Raw genomic sequence first — 18,817 nt, forward strand, 5'->3', positions numbered from 1 at the left:
TGCTGATATAGTACAATAAGGAATATGCGTAAGCGAGTATTGCATCACTTCTGGCTTGGGACCTTGCTTTATCACTGGAGGCCACTTGGCCTTAGTCAAAACCAATTTCAACTAAATCCGGTGTCATTGCGCCCTGTAAACTAACCGGATTGATAAATTGAATACATAGAACACTCCTTGGGCTGTTTTTGCTCAGAGTTTATATCGGAAGTTTATTGTTATTGTAGAGAACCGGTTGGCGTGTCAAGGATCCTCTGTTCAGTCACTTCTCCTTCTGTACTTTATCAAATTTATTTATTAATTTATCATCCATACATTTCCCACTCTTCCTGCATTTTCTTTATTCTCCTCTCATGGACTGGCTCATCTTTTGGGGCATAATAGTGTCCTTGACATCTTCCTTTGCTCAAAGTCTCGGTTTATCCTTACAGCGTCTTTACTATTCTCATGTACAGCAAAGAACCAGACGGAAGAAATATCTAGGCATGGGCCTGTTTCTGGGATCCAATATTCTAGGCAGTGCGTTTCGAATTGCAACTTTGCCGATGATCTTACTGGCTCCTTTAAATGCAGCGACTCTTGTGTTCAATGCTCTCTTAGCTAGCTGTCTCTTGCATGAACCGGTGTGCCGTCAAACTCAGGTTGGCACATGTTTCGTCGTTCTCAGTTCACTGATGCTGAGCTACGTAGTTGTTCACCACGACGACTACTTCACCGCAGAGGAGCTTTTTCAGTTACTTCGTAGTAGATCTTCTCAGATATTTTTCTTTCTTCAGCTTGGTCTTGTATCCTTGGTCATTGCTGCGTTTGCGGTCTGCCTACGCTTGCGCGAAAAGATTGGAAGAGTTTACAACACAACCTCTGGACTGCTTTTGGGATTTATCAGCGGAACGTTGTCTGCCCATTGTTTACTTTGTTCAAAGATCATTGCCATTACAATAACTGAATGTGTAACTTCTGGCGAATGGGACTTGCTGGAAAGACCAGAGCCCTGGCAGTTATTGTTTTTACTCGTCGTTATGGGCCCGACACATCTAGTCGCTCTCACGTCTAGCTTGTCCCGACTCTCACCTTCAGTGGTTTATCCCTTCACATTCTGTACGTACAGCTGTACGGCACTTGTTGATGGATTGGTCTTTCTTCAGCGCCGTATGCCTCCAACTGACTTGACGATTTTATTTTCAAGTACCTTGGTGCTCCTATACGGCGTTTTTCTTCTGTCGACACGAGGCGAAATTGAGGAGAATCCAAATGCCTTTTACGGTCAAATTATTACAGCCCAGGCGCATCATCTCGGTGAACCTCCACTGCTACCATTCATGGATGAAATTGAGGATGAAGAAGATACTGGCGATGACAGTGAGAACGGAAATGAAAACGTACGCGCGGAAAACACTGCTGTACCTACGGGTGAAACAGTTTCTTCAAACGCTTAAAAGCTTCATTCGCTTCACACTACTGCTATGAATCAATGGTCGAGACAAGAAGGTTTCATTTGTGTACATATATTTAGGAACAGGCGTAATCAATTATAGGTAACTTTGTCATTAACCTTGCAAGAAACAACAACGGTGGAACAATAGAAAATCGGAAGCATGAATGCTTATGAAGGACCCTCACATGAATGAAATTAACAGAGGAGAGAAAGTGGGAAAACTGGAGAGTTGGGGAAACGAACGACGAAAAAGGAGAAGAAAAGTGTGTTTCCAAAATGTATAAGGTTCGTTTTCCTGCTAATTAGTGCGGTTAATGGTTGACAATAATGTGATTAGAAAAAGGAAAAAAGGAAATGAGAAAGAGGATCACCAAATAGCCAGTGGTTTTAAGTGTCGAAATGGACAGCCCAAGAATACGTAAATAATGTTCGCAAGACACTCATTATAGTAGTTCAACTATAACGTTCATGCATCGGCATAATTGAATAGCCCCAGGGTTGTGCGGGTGCGTAATTCGATGCTTGCTGATTCATCGTGTTAGGGTTGTTTATAGCATAGCCAGTTGTTGGCATCGTAGGGATGGAAGGTGTTGATGGAAATGATGCATTAGATAGTTGTTGAGATGCATAAGCATAAATGGGCGCAGACTGCTGAGGAAGTTGAACATTGGGAGGATAGGCAATGGGTCTCGGTGAAGAGGAATAGTATTGTTGCGATTGACAAGAAGAAAATGGTGGCATTTGCAGCTGCTGGCAAAGTTGCTGACGGTAAATCTGGTATGGAACTGAGTGAACCTGTTGCTCAATATTATAGGGCATAGTCACAGGAGCCGACGACGAAGAAGACTCGAGCGGCTCCCTCTTTACCGTCAATAGAGGTGACTTGCCCTGAAACAACGAAGGGCAAGCATCAAATGCCGCAGCGCACGTAGTAGGGGAACGGGTCAAGTCGGAAAGAGGCATCAGCTGTGGACGTCCCACTCTCTCATTTGTACACGAGGAACGAAGTTCAGGTGCTGAAGAAGAGGCAAGCTTTTGCACTGCAGTACGCTTCGCAGAAGTACGTTTCGCGATGCCGGAATCTGGATTTGAATTGCCATCATAAGCATCAGGTTCACGGACTTTTGGTACTGAGCGGCTTGATTTCAAATCTGTTGGTTGAGGAAAATCAAGGTATGTTGGTGAGGTGTCGGGTTCACTAGACATTGAAGCGTACGACTCTTGTGAGTCAGCCCAAACATTTCTCTTCAAATCTGGGAACTGTAAGTGATCGCTGTTGGGGAAAGTGGTTTCGCTCAGAGAGTTTTTATGCGGAAGTGCAGGAAACTCGTCTACACCTGCTGTTGTCGAAAAATGACCATCCAAAGGAGACGTTTCCGGTGAGAGCAACGGTTGTTTTTGTGAAGGAACACTTGATGGTGCATCAAAACGAGTAGAACCGCAAAGATTCTGTGAGGAATCGAGACGACTCTTGAGTTGCCGTGTAGTTGCTGCGTTTTCCGACAACTGAACAGATTTCTGGGACGAGACATTTGTTTCCATTCTAATGCATTCGTCTTCAAATGCGTCCTCTCCAGATTTAGGAGTAAAAGTTGGAGAACGAATATCGCCGGCTAAGCGATTAGTAAATGAACAGAATCAAAAGACTTAGAACGTAAACACCATACCATTCGTGTTTAGCCCAAAAATTGGGTCTTTTTGAGAGGATTGTTCAGTGCGAATATTAGCCTTTAAAAACTCGTCGACTGAATCGTCGACTAACGAATTTGCTTCTTTGTTCGCATCCTTACTTTTTTCAAACGCTCCAAAATCTGATCCTAGATCGCAATTTTCTAATCCCTCTTCTTCCACTTCAACGGAGTCTGGAACACTAGGATCCTGTAAACATCTGGCAATAATTTCTTGACCTTCCTTCGAATTGACAACACCTTCGAGCTTTGAAGTCGCAAAGGTATGTACGAATCCACTTTCAGAGACAGCAATAACCATAATCTGAGTCCCTGTAAGCACAGAAAGTTCTAACGCCTGCGTACCACGAGTGTTAGTAAAAACATGATTCAAAAAACGCAAACAATTGACCAATAGGCATGTTGTAAGTCTCATTAAAAGCCATATCCAGCATGAACAAACCTTTTTGAAGAGACCTGCGCGTCGTTTAGAGAACGTCGCTCGACGTTTCGCCTTATCCTGGATAAAACGGGACGTTTTTGCAGCTCCAGGTGGAGTTTTCTGCTTAGATGCATTCTCCGTAGATGGTTCAAGATCATCTCGAACGCGTTTGCACATCTTTGTTTGACAGGAATCGTCAATACCGCACAGAGAACAAAGTGGTGAATACTGGCTGCTGGTAAGAGTCGGTTCATTTCAAAACAAGCAATAGAACTAAAACGTATTCCATGTAGAAAAAACCGCAAACATATACGTAATGCCACAGAGAACAAAGAAAACATCGTCTTGCTTCCTGTGAATGAATGCGCCAGCTTAAACTTTATTTCAAATAACCCTGAAAGCCGACTCCAAGCGAGTCGGCATTTTTTTTAAATGTCGGTCATGAAACGCTCACAACAAGCAACAAAAAACCAAGAAATTAACGGAAGAGAAGGTGCGCCTGTTCTTCAAAATTGCAATCGCATCCACATCCATAAGCGCAAACCATAGGAGTTCCTGATTTGGCGAATTGCTTAACCCAGCTTCGTAAACACTTTAAGTGACCGCCATGGAAACAACGCTTACAGACATACGTTGGTGTACGCATAGGTAATTCGCAAATTACGCATTGGACGCCTTGATTCACCAATTGGCACTTACTGCAGTAGGTGGATGACTTGAGTTTGCGTCCACAATTGCGACACCGAAATAAGAGCGATTCACTTGCAGGATGAGGAAGTTGTTTGTCGAGGTTGTTAATCTTCTTCAACTCCAAGAATGGTTGGTAAAGTCCCCAATGGTCGAGTTGCTTGATGTAAATGGTACGCCAGTTGCTGAACAGAGTATGTAACGACTCTACAGAACCAATCCAATCCGGGATACTTGGAGGAACATAAGTTGCGGTTTGATCAAGATGGCGCATTGTAATTGTAATGTTATAGGACTCGGTTTCCTTGATTTTGGCAACTGATCCACCCGGGAGCAGCGAAGCTTCAGGATGTGCTGGATGAGCGTCGATTGCTTGCTTTGAATCAGCATGAATAGCAGTCAGACTTTTCGTCGAAATGCTGTGCATAGTCTGTTGAGAGAGCAGTGCTGAAGTACCACCATAATCAGGCAACGATTGCTTTGAGTAAACAGACGTACCATTGTGTTCGGCATTCGTGGAAGTAGCTGAACAGAAATCAGTTTCCTCCAAAACGCATGCCAGCATAGCCAGCATTTGAATGTTTCGTTCTTCCATGTAGTAAGGAAGCAAACTGTTTAATATCCAAAACGCAGAGGGTCCATGAATCCACAAATTGATGCCTTTTAACAAAGTGCCTGAAGCATGTGCCTCCTGTAATGACAGAGCCAGTATTCGTCCAACAAGTTTCCATGCTAGAGAGACCTCTCTAAAGCCACAAAGCTCTGAAACACGGGCATTATGATCGCATACAGCAACCCTATTGCCGGATACTGCATAACGTACGGCAAGTTCCTTGCTATCGGGCAAATAACGGGACATGTCGAACATCACAACCAAGTGTTTGGCCTCAACAGCCCGTGAACTGACCATAGAACGGCGGCCAGAAGCACGCGATGATATGCGTTTTCCACTAAAGATGTCGCTATTGTCTACTCTTCGTGCGATTCCCGAAAACGTAGGCTGGTAACCCGGAAGTCGCCCGAATAAGTTGTTCCCAGTAGTCGTCTCATTTAACTCCCACTCAAACTCGCTATCAGACTCAGAATGACCAGTGCCGATGAATGAAGAGTCATCGTCAACAGTCATTGTTGTGTTTGAAGTGGACTCGGAATCACCGGTAAGGCCTATACCGTTCAGTATGCCAAACGACTCAAAAAGTTTTTGACGACCATGACTTTCGCGTGCGCTTGTGATAGATCGATTGGTGTCAAACTCAGTTTTGTCCGTAAAAAAGCAAACGAGTGTATTGTTTCCGCAGAAAATAGCTGCGGATGTTTTGGGTAACGGAATGTTGTGTTTTTGGCGTGTGTCTGGTTGTGTTTCACGAGTAGGATCAGGAAGGGGAAACGGCTCCTGTAAGTCGGAAGACAATGATGAAGTGTCTGAAGAGTCTGTTTCCGATTTATCCTCCTCCTTCCAAAAGTCTTCGGCACGAGACTCTCCGCATAAGTAAGACAAACAAACATCCATACAAGGCTTTCCCGTGGCTACACACAATTGAGCAATGTGATTGAGGGTTGCCATAATAAAACGAAACTGCTCATCGTCAAATGCACTCGATTTCTCTAACTGAAACTTGGGAACTGCAGATTGAGGATAGGCTGGGGGAAAAAAGATGTGTATTCGCATAAAAGTATATGCTCCGTTGTCCAAAACCGAACCATTCAAAGAAATTGTACACTTTCTGTCAGCAACATCTAGACTCTCAAAATTGACGTTGCCAAACTTTTGACTAACCCAGGAAAGTTCTTCACCTAAATTTTGAGGAATTTCCCAGTCTGAGGCATTTCCTAAACGACCCATTGAGATTCCACGAAGCCAGTTGAGAGGAGTCAGAGACGTATAGGACTTCTGGGACCGAGTCATATACGCGGCAGGACGCTTTTGAAGTGTATTTCTGCGTTGGGAGGGTGCAGATTTAAAAGCTTCATCAGTTTCAGAGTCAGTGACGTCTGGAATGCTTGGCTCTCTTGCGTATGTTCGATACTTTGCCCCCAGTCTTGGCAGCTCAAATGGAACTGGCAATGATGCATTGTGTCCCATAATGTTTAATAATTCTGATCCGATCGGCCACAAACGAACATGTCGATCTTTGGACCATGTAACAAGTTGAAAGTCTCGGTTATCACAGTGGGCAACCTCTTCGCCTCTACAACGCCAGAGGAACTCCTTGACCTGGTCGGTGTGACCCAAGAAAGAGTGCACTCTCCGAGGGCCAGTTTGCTGCATGTCCCTGCAGTCATACATATGAACAGAATGATCACCTCGTTGCGGCATAAGAATAACACCCACTCCAAAAGGCGTATATCGGGCTTTCCATACGGGCGTATTTGTGGTGATCGTATACTCGGCCTCTGTACACGACTTAGAGTAGTCCCAAAACTTGACAGTACGATCCATGGCGCATGTGATTAAGCGTGTTTCAGACACCCGATTAAATTCAACACCGTTGATCTTTGTAAGCGTGTCTGAGGTACAGATTGTGTGAAGCGGTTGAGAGCCTTTACGATCATCCCAGATTCGAAGTAGTCGGCCGTGACTTGAGGCTAGTATGTGTGGATTGCGAAGGTTCCATTTTACTTGTGTTGCGCCGTTGCTCCAATCGTAGAAGGAATTAACTGGAAAGCGTGGTTCACGCAAGTCCCAGCACAAAACAGAGGAATCGGTAGAACACGTTGCCAAAATATCCGGGTTCTGTCGATGCCAGTTCATGTCAGTCACAGCTCGTGTGTGTCCCCGAAGTGTAAACTCAATGGCTTGGTCGTTTGGTAGAGCAAGGTTCCACACAATGGCTTTTTGATTAGAGGTGGACACGATCCAAGTGTCACGGGCAGTATGGACATTCCATTGTGCGTCAGCAACTTCCCACAAAGTTGAGTGATGAAGCATTCGCGGTGGGTTATACGGATTATCAAGATCAATGATTAAGAGGCCATGACGAGAAGCCAAGGCTACATCCCGACCGCAGGGTGAAAGGGACATGGCACCAACAGGCTGATTCACTTGAATAGAGAGTTGACGTTCAAACGTTGGACTTCGATATGGGCCCATCTTGTCGTTCTCTTCGTTGACACTGTCGTCAAACCCTCCGACATTCGGGAGACGCGAAGAGTAGCTGTGAGAAGCAGAATTTTCGCTGGGACATTCAACTACAATAGGGGTACTGTGAATGGAAGTCAACTGGCTGGATAGGTTATTTGAAGAAATGGTACGTGTGTGAGTGTGTTGAAAAAACCGTTCTTGGTCAGTACTCGAAGTTTCCTTGGAAAAGGCCTGAGAAGCTGGTGAACGGAGATTCAAGAAACCGTTGATTGTTTCCTCAGGTATCCGAATAGGGGATATGTTGTTGATTCCAATCGAAGGAGAAGCTTCGCCATTCGTACCGAGAGACTCATGAAACGCAGAACGTGTGAAGGGACTTGAACTAAACGATCTAACGGCAAATCCTGAACGAACGTTGCCAAACTTGTTTCGTGCTTGGAATGGACGGGTGGAAATAGTCGAATTGCTGCTAGGGAACCCGATATCGTCAGCGTTGGCTATTTCAGCAGACGAAGCTTCATGAGACTGGCTTGAGTGTTGATCGTCGAGTGCATTTGTAGATGGTTTATTAGAAATAAGCAGTGCTTGAGAAGAAACATGATCTTGTGGTTCCGAATTCGAATTCGAATTCGGAGATTCGCTTTTCGTTAACGAATCTTCCATAATATACTAAATAATGAAATTGAGCGAGAATTATACCAATACACGTCAAAACCGTTAACCAGAATAACAAAAACAGTCAGAATTCAGCATACTTCCTTTTGAGTATCAAAATTAGCGCTCAGTAAAAAGATACAGGTTTCAATGGGTCCTAAGCTTTCCGTACTGTTTCTGTCTCTCCCACTTATCGTAAGTGGGGTATCGGTGCATCTCGTACACGTTCGGTAAATGCAATTGCGAGCGGCTTTAGTTGTCGCTAAAACATATTGCGAACCATAACGATCTCAGTGGAATTTGTTAGGATATGCTACATGTCCTTAAACAGTTTTGCGCATTCCCTTGATTCTCTTTATTCCCTCTCCCGTAAATCTCACTATCTTAAAGTGTGCCTCATTTGTTGTTCCCTAACTAACCGTCACCAGGAACACGCGAGTCCTATAATGGCCCTGCCAAAACGCATTCTGAAAGTGCGTCTCAACTTCGTAGTAGATACAGAATTGTTATTAACAATGTTTATAGGAAATTGAGCGCCTTACGGCCGATCCTCCGCCAGGAATCGTGGCCGTTCCCTCCGAAGAGAACCTGAGATACTTTAGTATTACTATGGAGGGACCCCGTCAGTCGGCTTACGAAGGCGGTAAATTTCATTTGGAATTGTTTTTGCCCGAAGAATATCCAATGGTTTGTAGCATTGTGGCAACTTGAGCAAATTGTATTAACAGAATGGCAACAGATGCCTCCAAACGTTCGTTTCCTTACTCGGATTTACCATCCCAACATCGACAAGCTGGGCAGAATCTGTCTTTCGACTTTAAAGAGTATGTGGTTGCCCTCAAATAGGACATGTGGTTGGCTGACTATTGTACAACAGAGGATTGGAGCCCTGCCCTGCAAATTCGTACCGTACTGTTATCCATTCAGGCTCTTCTGGGCGCCCCTAACCCAGATGATCCATTGGACAACGATGTCGCTCGTATTTGGAAAGAGGACGAACCACAGGCCATCGCTAATGCCCGTGAGTGGACAAAAAAATACGCAATGGGATCGTCTTAGACAGAAACGAGCAATAAATCTTAGCACAGAAGTATGGACTTGTTTAAAGGACAGGTGATATGGGGGAGAGGCAGGGCGAAATGGCAAAGGGCTAAGGCAATGAAACGATTTGGAAAGGCGGAAGGGTTTGAATGAGGTTCAAGGGGGTATAACTATTTGTCTTGGACAGCCATCATGAGCCGTGAAGCGAACATTCTTCCCTGGGATTTTGTAAACATGATCTCCTCCTGGAGGTAGTCGGGAAGCGAATTGCGTAGTTCTTCATTCATCGAACTGTCCAATTTTGGCATGTAGGTAAAATTTTCATCGCCAAGCAGAAGCTCGAACTTGATGGCTATGTAAAGATCGTTAGTTCGGGGAAGTGAGACGGTTTGGTAACACAGCATGTACATACAGCCTTTCCGACCATTTTGCACACAGTCGTACAGAATGCCTTGTTTGGTTTCTTGTGATCCTTTCACTTCAAAATCAAAGAGCTCCTTAATCAGCGCGTGTGAACGGTCAAGCGTCGACGCTGAAGAAGAAAGCTGTACGGTTTGTTGCTCCAAACGACTGCATTTTTCGGTAGACTTTTTCAGTTCTGTTTCTAATTCCTGTATGCGTTTTTCAGCGTCTAAAAGCATAGTTAGTAGTGGATCACCATTGCCAACAAAGTACCAGTTAAGGCTTTCCCCATTTTAATTTGATACTCGGTGAAGATGTCTTCAGCATCCGTAGACTGTAGTTCCTCGAGCTGATGGATGTAACTGTCTAAACGAGTCATTGCTTGATCGACATCCAGTGCTTCACGAGGGATTGAGGCGCCATTTTGTGAAAGGATAGAGTTCTGCGAAAGATCAGCAGCTTCGAGTCTATCACGCAAACTAGTTTTCCGTCTGTTTTTTCGTGAAGGGATTTCAACCTGCAGGAACTGAGAACTGTTTTCACTGTCCATGCTTGCTCGATCAACGAAATGATCAAAGCTCTCGTCTCCTTCCGACGGTGTCCGACTACGTGTAGAACTCCGTCTGCCGCTTTTTCTAGGTGGCTTGTTCACTGCTTTAAGAATGAAGTTAATAAAAACGCGTTAAATGGCTAATAATAATGACAATCGTGACTATCATGGCTTCTTACCACCTTTGGGTGACGAATTTGTGTTCATCTATTCAAAATTAAAAATAAAAAATGGAAGAAGATGAGTGTACGGGGTAACACATGAACAAATGAACGACAGAACGTGTGAATTCTGTAAACGTTAAATTGTGAATTCGGCTTTAAGAACGGGAGCTTCCAATCCAAGCGATCGGAAAACAGGAAAATAGTCCAAGGAATGAACCTAGAGCCGAATGCCAATATACAAGAAACGGAATTCCGATGCAATGATCACAGCTCTATATCGCCAAATCGCTGTGTGCTGTCTGAGTAGGAGTCTTTTTGGTGGTGTGTTTTAAGATATTTGTACGTATTACGGTATATTTATTAACGAAACTTAGTGTTTCATCGTTTTCATATAATACCGTGTTTGAATGCATTCAAACGCAAAAATAAGATTTGCTTATTGCATACGTGTCGCGCGCGTCCATCCTTCACCACATTGATATTTTGGAATTGAACGAGTTATGAGCCATCATGCACAGATTAACGCGTCGGAATAAGCCGAAAATCGTTCAAACAAGTGATAATGAGGATTTTGAAGATGAATCGCCAGTGGTCGTTCGTAAACGTAAGTATTCCATTCGCATGCCTGCTTTATTGTACTAATATCACTCGATAGACATTGTTAAGAAGGAGAAAAGACGAGAACGGAAACCACACAAACCCATACTCTCTTACTCTGAGGTTTGTTTCTTTATTCTTTGAATTGGTCTAACAAATAGGATGTTGACGAGTTTGAATTTCGTTCGGAGCACACCAAACAGTTTCCAAAGAAAAGCTCTCTTGCGCAAAAGTCCGATGAAATGTTCGTGAGTATTCAGCGACGGATTAAGTATGTGCTAACAAAAACTAGTATTCGAAGACGCCGTTTGGAATTGTCAAATGAGTCGAGATACTCCATTGAGGAGATGAATGAACTCAAATCCTCTGTAAAAGAAACACCAAAGGATTATATTATGACGAACGAAAAAGAATCTGTGATTGTGAATCAGTTGCCCAATGACCAGCTGAATAAGGAAACAATCACAAACAATGTGCCTACTAGCATTTCTTCAGAGGTCTCACGAATGATTGATCAAGGCCTTCCTGAAGAATACATCGTGAAAGAAATGAAGGAGCGAAAGATTCGCAGACAAAATATTGCTATGACAGAGGACAATTACATATCTCTTGAAACCGGTGATGCCCTTTACATACCTTTAAAGGAAAACAAATCATTACTACAGCGTGAGGATGATGTTCTTGACAATGGTTATGGAGACTATGAAGCTATGATAGAAGATGGGCTTGTTATAACCGACCAGCAAAAACAACAAGAAGCAAAGTTGAAAGAAGAGTGTATTGAAAATGCTGCTGAGCAAATTGTGGAGAGCGAAAATAATGTGGACTGGGGAAGCTGGGAAGCTGCACAAGTCCGGAAAGGCGTTTACAATGCTGACCAGCAAGAAATGCTACGGAAACAAAACCGCCCTCAGCTGGCAAAAATTCCAACGTTGCAAGAACAAATTCAACGGTTGCGTACATGTATTGCGGAGGAAAAACTTCAACAAGATGAACGGATGAAACAACTCGAGTCGGTATTGGCCGAGGAACGTGAAATTGCAAACCGTGAGCAAATGTTACGGGACTCGTTTAAGGCGCTTGATGATTTGAGTAAGAGTCATATAGCACAATTAAACGTGTAAGTGGATTGAACCATTTCAGAACATTTTGCAATTTCTAAATCAATATCTACACTCAACAAAAGATGTTAGGAGCTAGGCTCCTTTTTATCATTTCAACTACAAAGAAATGGCGCCTTAAATACTAATTCCGTACTTGATAATACGTTTCTTGGGTTATATTTTCTTCTCCTCATCCAATTGTCCGTTTTGAAAACAGAATACTCCTTAAATCATTTGTGAATGGAGTAAATTAGTTCACTATTGAATTTTAGTCCATTTGTTTATGATACTGTTTCTCCGTATGAGTCTATAGGGTATCGAATTCCTTGGAACGTCAACTCCATCCGGTGGCTATTTAGGAGATATACAGCTTAACGCTTCCCAAACAAGAATTAGACGTTACCAAATGTCAAAAAAACGTTCAGCAAGTCGGAATGCAGACGGTTTCAGCAAAATTCGTATTTTGGAGGCCGTCTGCTCCTCTATGGATAATCTCTCGCTGGCAGAAAAAGACGAACTCTACGAAGGTAAGATTACTAAGCAATTTCGGCAAAAAGGTTTATCTAACACTGCTTTAGATGTTGAAATGACTGTCTACAAGCGGCTATCCTACTATAAAGATAAGTATACGATAGTTGTCGAAGACATTGAAGCAGAACTAGAAGAAGAAGAAGAGGAAGAAGAGCGGAATAAGTCATCCGAAATTTCCCAGAATCGAGTAAAACTGACAGTCATATCCCCATTGTTTAACAAGATGAAGCGTAATATGCTTCGTATGCTCTGTAATCCGCGGACAATTGAGATGCAAACTGGTTACCCACTGACTCGGGAAAAATCCGAAGAAAGTTCATCTATTCGTGAAAACAACTTAACATCTTGTAAAACCACTACACATGCACATTAGACTTTCCCGAACGGCTATTTTTGTACTTTTTTTATGTTTTTGTGTTGTGTATTTTTGGCCCAGACACTTTCCAACTTGCCTGCTTCGTTACACACAGCAAATACCTCAAACGATTTTATTTGGAAAATGAGCACATGAAATCATGTCGGATCAGCAGTTAAACGCTAATGGTTCCCTTGAAGATGAATTGTCGCCGTCAATGGCTTTGTCTTCTTCAAAAGACTCACTTAAGTCTTCAGGATGCTCGAGTTCATATGTTTTCTCCGATTCAGACCAATTATCACATGGTGAGGCTTTCAGTAAGAGACATCCAACTCGGGGATCTTCCCGGTTGGCATCAATTGACTCTACCTTTACCATCGATTCGTCTATCTCAAGAAGTACTTCGTCATCTTACAGCTCTTTTTCAATTCCTTTGTATTTAAAGGTAGGACGGCTTCGTCAACTGTCTGAGACCATTAATTCTGATTATTTCTTACTCAAACACGGCTCACCAACCTGTATTAGCCGCTCGGAGAATCATTTTGCAATTGGTACATCTTTGGGAAAGGTGTTTCTCAATTTCCTACAGCTGGACAAAAATGTGGTTCTGAATGTGAAAGATTTTGAAAAGGACATTAGCTGCTTACCTGTTTCATGCGTCTGTTTATCAACCGAGTTGAACCTGCTTTGTCAAGCAAATGTTGATGGATCAATATTTATTTGGGACATTGCCCAACCCGAAGCCAAGCTTATATTTTCGTTCCCTTCTGATGCGAGTAGTCTTGGTAATGCTATATCTCAAATGGCTCTAGTTCATTCCGCGGAAACCACACTTGCTGTGTTGAATTCTCAAGGACGGATTACTCTATACGACTTTTACGATCTTATACTCAACAAAACATTCAGTGTCCGTAATGTACAGCTTGATATTCTCACAAATGAGCGTGCTACGTCGTTGTCGTCGATTTCGTTTAAAAAGCCATTTCTCTCGTTAATTAAAAACGAACCATATTTTGTCGTTCAAACATTGCGCGGCCTTTGTTTTTTCCATCCAACCAAGGTTGAAGAGTCAAATTATACGTGCTACTATTCGAAAAAAGATGCAACCATAGCCGCACATGTGGTGCGTCTCATCCCAAGAAAGGCGAACATAGCTAGGCTTGTGTTCTCCTACGACTCGACTGTTGAGGTACACCAGTTACAGCTGAAAAACGGCTTAAATGCAAAGTTTCGGAGACGCTGTACTTTGCCAAGCAATGTTTGTCAACTAGAAGCTCTCTCTGATGTTTCTGTTATCTTGGCATTCACCCTTTCCAAAGAAATTTATGTTTTGGATGCCAGAACACTGGTGATTATATCAATACATTCATTATCCTCTTTAAGGCTTATGGCCTGGGACTGGATGACTTCAATTTTTACTGAATTCACTGGACTCACACATGCTAACCTGTCTACATCCGTGGTAACATCCTCCAAGGTTGCCTATCTTCTTGGAACAAACGGCATATATGCTGCTTTCCCTCAGAAGCTTCAGGGACAGTACTACGTATCTCAGCAGCTGGGTAAATCTTTTCCACTTTTTTATGAGCTTTGTAACTATTACAAGAGCCATTCATATTTACAGAATGAGGTTAATAGTTCCGACGTATATGACAATTTGCTACTTGGTGTGTTGCTTCAACATGTAAGTAGCCAATTATCTAATTATACGAAAACGGACAACCATGCTACGAATCTACTGGATCTTCTCCAGGACGTGCTCGAAAAGGCGCATTCTAACAATTTATTCAGCGAATTCTGTGTCGCTTTATTGAACAGTGTAACGGACGAGATGTTTTATGATGAGTGTCTTAACTCCATCTCCGCTTTTGTTGTTTCGTATCAGATCTCGGATATAAGCATTGACTTGCAAACAATCGTCTTTCGTCAATTACGAGAAAAAGACCGTATGCACGAATTAGAGCAGTTTATTTGCTCCCTCAACTTTGTCCATATGAATTTTGATGCAGTCTTTACACTCAGTAGGGATCTGGAATTGTTCGATGCCTACAGTTATCTGTGCATTTATGCGCTTCATGATTACTCCTCTCCTTTACTTCAATTTCTTAAGTATATTAAAGAGGATGCCCATTCGGATGATTACGAGGAAAAAGTTCACAAGGGATTTCAATTCCTAAGCTTTTCGCTTACGGGTCTCAAGTATCCTTTGGGAACAGCTATGGAAGAACGAGATAGTTATCCAATTGCACACACGTTGTTAAAGTGCCTGTTTTCCTGTAATGTCCTTCCTATTCATGTGGATGTTAATGATAAGGAAACATTTCCTTATGTGCGTTTATTGCTCAAAAGGCGAAAGAAAGAGCTTTACTCTATGCTGGACGGGGCTTTTGAAAGTTCCTACTTCAACCAAGCGAACGTTTCCGTCGCGAAGCAACAGTCGCCAATCGTCAGTCGCCAGTGGATATTAGAATCTTTACTGGATATCGAAAAGAATGATGATAATTGTGATTATCTGTATATACTTTTGGCGAACAGTTTGGCCAAATATCCTCAGTTTCTACTTTTTCCAACTTCGTTGATGGAACAGTGCTTTTTCAAGTTGTGCCAGTCTTCGGACCTTTCAACCAAATTTGCACGAATTGAGGCTGCCGAAGCTTTATTTACAGTATTTACACCAATTGATGTAAAACGGATATCTTCTTCTTGTAAAGACAATAAGCTATATTCGTTAGTGGAAAAGCTGGCATTTTCAGTATGTGATTTTTCCTCCGCCTTGTCGGCTCTTGTGTCACGCTTTGAGGATGGTGATCTCGAGCGAGAACTTTGGCTTGGTCAACAAGAACTCTTTCAAAAGATTGAGCATTGGTTCCAAGTTCTTGTTAATATTCCTGAACAATATCAAGAACTTCAACGAGTTGTCATCGCCAACAGTGCAGTTTTATCAACTATCGATGTGCCTGCCTTCGCTGATCTAATAATCCATTATGCACCAACAGAAATGAGTTCAGTTTTGCGAGAATTAGAACGCGGAGATTGTGATAAGACCCCCTTCGTTGAACAAATAATGCATCTGGATCCGAATTACAAATTCGCTGACACTCTAAATTCTAAAGACATTCTGGCCATTCTTACGCACATACATAAATTACATGGAGACATGAAAGTTTTATCCGTTCTTCAGGAGTATCCGGAGTTTACAAAGGCTGAAGGTCTAACTGAAAGCCTCAAGCAGACAAACTCTTTTGAGTCGCTAATTCACGTTTCTCGGTTACATGGAAATGTTCGTGAAGCATTAGATTTTATTATACAATGTGTTCGGCATTTGCTTGATAACAGCCAACTAGATGCCGCAGAGTTGGATGGTATACAACAGAAGTTACGAACTGCCACACATATTCTGGATGAGTTGTTTTCTGCTCGTCAATTGACTGAGAGGCAAACTCTCGAATATAGGACACATCTTCTTTCGCTGATTATCTCTATTCATGCAGTGTTCGAAAAGCTTCAAGACAAAAGGTTTGTATTTGAATCTTTGGTGTCTCTATTCTTTGATGGAATTCGACACAGTATATGTTTTGGAAAGATGAACGACGAGGCGTCATGGAACGTGGTAAACGGTGTTCTCAGTAACACGCTCACATGGGTTCAGGATGGACACGACGAGTGCAGAAACCCATGGCAAGAAATGCTAAGTTTCTTGCTTCGCAGTTTCAAGCTTGGAGCACGTACGAAGCAGACATTCCAAAGAGCTTTCAATGCACAAAAGCTCCAACGAGTGTATGAATTACGGAAAATGAAAGCATGTGGATTACTGTTACAGCCTCCTGCGATTCCTCTTCATGCAAACAAAAACAAAGCAATAAAGGAGCTTGAAGGTGTTCGCCTGTACCTGTTTCAGTGTGGTCACTGCTCTATTGCCAATGTGGCCAACCTATCTAATGAAGAAGCACCAAAGTGTCCTTCTTGTACGCAAGAGGAAGATCATCCTAAAATGAGTGAGGCGTGAACAATCTTTCATAATTAATGACTTCTAATATCTACTTTTTAATGAAATGGCAAAAAGAGACTTGTGGTAGGGGTAAAACTGACATGATTACGTTAGTGCTCCTCAGTGAAGAGCTAACAAACTCATAACCGCAAGGAGTAAAGATACAACAGAGACCAGGCGTACGAGGAAACTACCACGACGTTTCAAGTTGCAGCGAATAGCGGCGTTGAAGAGTACCAGATTGAGAAGAATGAATGGCGCAGCGGATTTTCTTAAAGAATCCGTAGATAGTCAGGATGACTTTTCCGTGGCAGCTCCTTCAGAGAAAACGGTAGCTGGTGCGCTAGGCATGAGAGTATGAAGAACGTCGGCAGAGGCACCTTCACCAGCAAGTCTACCGAAAACAACGCAGGCAAGCAAACTGGAGCCTCCCAAACGGTTTTCTCCGTGAAGTCCACCAACAATTTCACCGGCAGCATACAAACCGCCAATGGGATTACCGGAAGTAGAGAGGACTTGCGACTTGTTGTTCACTTGGACACCACCCATTGTATAGTGAAGGACGGGCTGCACTTCACCAAAGGTGAACTCATCCTCGAACAAGAGAGGCTGCTTACCAAAAAGTTTGCGACCGAAAGGATCAGGCTCTTCACCAGCCAATGCCTTGTTGTAGGCTGCAAACGTGGCATTCAGCTTCTCCTCCGAGCAATGCAGAGCCTCGGCCAGTTTGTTACCGGGAACGGTACTCATAAGGCCCTTGAACGAGTAGAATTTGACAAAGTTTGCAACCTCCTTAGCCGCTGCACTGTTAAGCACAAGGAACACAGGGCTTTCCGTCTTACGCATCTCCGCAGTTAATTCATCGCGATAAGCAAGCTCATCCACGAAACGCTCGCCCTTGGCATTCACTAAAATACCGCCAGAACCGCGAAGAGCCTCTGCAGCCAAGAACTTGGTCTTAGCATCTCTGTTTTTTGGGTCGACCCAACCGGTGGGATGGATTTGGACAAGGTCAAGGTCTACCGTGTTTCCACCAATGGACATGACCATTTTATGACCGTCACCAGTACAGTAAGGACCGTTTGTCGTTGCTAAAGACAACGCCTCGGGGTGATACAAACGGAGAAGCGAGTCTTCGCTGTAATCGGCGGCGTAACCACCGGTAGCAAGAATGACGGGTCCATAAGCTTTATGAGTTGCACCGTCAAACTCATACTCAACACCGGTGACTGCAGAATGGTCTTCGTTCAGCAGTAACTTAGAAACACGGGCATTTTTTTTGATAACAAGACGGTCAGGATGAGCAACGGAGTATTTTTCCGTCTGGTCAAGCAGAACGAAGGCAAGAGGCTTGTAGGGATAGTCTGGATGTGTTCCTCTGTGTGTTCTTGGCTTCGAGTGTCCAGCAAGAAGTGAAACCTCGTTCATTTTAAGTCCAAAACGCTCATCCAGCCAGTCAATTGCTGAGGAGGATTTTGAAACGAGTGTGTGAAGCAGCTCAGGATGTGCTCTGCTGCGAGCTGACTTAATGGAATCATCGTAAAAGGTTCGATAACTGTCCTGAACACCTTTGTCGATCTGAGTCTGAGTAGGAGCACCATTAATACCGCTAGCAGCTTTAACACTGTTTCCGCCAAAAGCAGTGTTTTTGTCCAACATAAGAACATTTCCTCCACATTCCAGAGCGGTGTTGGCCGCGGATAAGCCGGCGAGCCCGCCGCCGACGACGATAATTTGAATTCCAGGTTCTGCTGACATAGTGGTAGGATTGCGAGCCTCGATGTATGGATAGGTACAGCGAGTAATGCAGGATGTAGCAGTGTTAAGTACGCGCTTTTGGTGGCGAGAAGTCGGAAGACGAGCGATCAGGGGTGGTGCAGATCTAGAGAACCCCTGATTGGCAGTAACCCACTGCATGAATGCTGATTGGCCATAGTCGCACCAACGAGCGCTAAGGGCGGGGTAATGAACTGATCGGCGTTGTGGAATCCGTAGATCGAAAATGATCGGCGACACGTTTGTAGACGGCGTCGATCCGTAACGAAGATCACATGCCCGTTTGGAACGAAAAAGGCGAGGACGCAGCCGAAACATGACGTATGGCAAATGCCGAGGCTCA

General features: G+C 43.4%; 9 protein-coding genes across 9 annotated transcripts; 5 read left to right on the forward strand and 4 right to left on the reverse strand.

The window, feature by feature from the left end:
* Window positions 1-79: 79 nt before the first annotated feature.
* Window positions 80-2,025, forward strand: SJAG_00211 (DUF803 domain-containing protein). Its single transcript, XM_002171469.2, has one exon. The coding sequence runs from the start codon at window positions 354-356 to the stop codon at window positions 1,434-1,436; it is 1,083 nt and encodes a 360-aa protein (XP_002171505.1). The 5' UTR covers window positions 80-353; the 3' UTR covers window positions 1,437-2,025.
* SJAG_00210 (MADS-box transcription factor Map1) lies at window positions 1,473-3,789 on the reverse strand. Its single transcript, XM_002171468.2, has 3 exons — window positions 3,566-3,789; window positions 3,103-3,460; window positions 1,473-3,048 (listed from the first exon to the last, which is right to left on the reverse strand). Exons 1-3 carry the CDS (start codon window positions 3,719-3,721, stop codon window positions 1,889-1,891), a joined length of 1,674 nt encoding a protein of 557 aa, XP_002171504.1. The 5' UTR covers window positions 3,722-3,789; the 3' UTR covers window positions 1,473-1,888.
* Window positions 3,723-8,147, reverse strand: SJAG_00209 (ubiquitin-protein ligase E3). The gene has a single exon (XM_002171467.2). The coding sequence runs from the start codon at window positions 7,974-7,976 to the stop codon at window positions 4,023-4,025; it is 3,954 nt and encodes a 1,317-aa protein (XP_002171503.1). The 5' UTR covers window positions 7,977-8,147; the 3' UTR covers window positions 3,723-4,022.
* A 14-nt stretch (window positions 8,148-8,161) lies between these two features.
* Window positions 8,162-9,140, forward strand: SJAG_00208 (ubiquitin conjugating enzyme Ubc13). The gene is made up of 4 exons (XM_002171466.2): window positions 8,162-8,440; window positions 8,493-8,654; window positions 8,707-8,791; window positions 8,845-9,140. The coding sequence occupies exons 1-4, from the start codon at window positions 8,285-8,287 to the stop codon at window positions 9,024-9,026; spliced, it is 585 nt and encodes a 194-aa protein (XP_002171502.2). The 5' UTR covers window positions 8,162-8,284; the 3' UTR covers window positions 9,027-9,140.
* On the reverse strand, window positions 8,458-10,464 carry SJAG_00207 (chromosome segregation protein Pcs1). The gene is made up of 4 exons (XM_002171465.2): window positions 10,140-10,464; window positions 9,684-10,064; window positions 9,421-9,639; window positions 8,458-9,360 (listed from the first exon to the last, which is right to left on the reverse strand). Exons 1-4 carry the CDS (start codon window positions 10,165-10,167, stop codon window positions 9,179-9,181), a joined length of 810 nt encoding a protein of 269 aa, XP_002171501.2. The 5' UTR covers window positions 10,168-10,464; the 3' UTR covers window positions 8,458-9,178.
* Window positions 10,465-10,963: 499 nt separating this feature from the next.
* SJAG_00206 (hypothetical protein) lies at window positions 10,964-11,845 on the forward strand (the record flags this gene model as incomplete). The annotated part of the gene is made up of 1 exon (XM_002171464.1): window positions 10,964-11,845. The coding sequence occupies one exon, from the start codon at window positions 10,964-10,966 to the stop codon at window positions 11,843-11,845; it is 882 nt and encodes a 293-aa protein (XP_002171500.1).
* A 385-nt stretch (window positions 11,846-12,230) lies between these two features.
* On the forward strand, window positions 12,231-12,728 carry SJAG_00205 (hypothetical protein; the record flags this gene model as incomplete). The annotated part of the gene is made up of 2 exons (XM_002171463.1): window positions 12,231-12,351; window positions 12,403-12,728. The coding sequence occupies 2 exons, from the start codon at window positions 12,231-12,233 to the stop codon at window positions 12,726-12,728; spliced, it is 447 nt and encodes a 148-aa protein (XP_002171499.1).
* A 142-nt stretch (window positions 12,729-12,870) lies between these two features.
* On the forward strand, window positions 12,871-16,716 carry SJAG_00204 (WD repeat protein Vps8; the record flags this gene model as incomplete). The annotated part of the gene is made up of 1 exon (XM_002171462.2): window positions 12,871-16,716. The coding sequence occupies one exon, from the start codon at window positions 12,871-12,873 to the stop codon at window positions 16,714-16,716; it is 3,846 nt and encodes a 1,281-aa protein (XP_002171498.1).
* SJAG_00203 (fumerate reductase) lies at window positions 16,707-18,792 on the reverse strand (the record flags this gene model as incomplete). Its single annotated transcript, XM_002171461.2, has 1 exon — window positions 16,707-18,792. The coding sequence occupies one exon, from the start codon at window positions 18,790-18,792 to the stop codon at window positions 16,990-16,992; it is 1,803 nt and encodes a 600-aa protein (XP_002171497.1). The 3' UTR covers window positions 16,707-16,989.
* Between the last annotated feature and the right edge of the window lie 25 nt (window positions 18,793-18,817).

This window comes from Schizosaccharomyces japonicus, assembly GCF_000149845.2.
Source record: "Schizosaccharomyces japonicus yFS275 unplaced genomic scaffold supercont5.1, whole genome shotgun sequence".
Taxonomy (NCBI): Eukaryota; Fungi; Ascomycota; class Schizosaccharomycetes; order Schizosaccharomycetales; family Schizosaccharomycetaceae; genus Schizosaccharomyces; species Schizosaccharomyces japonicus.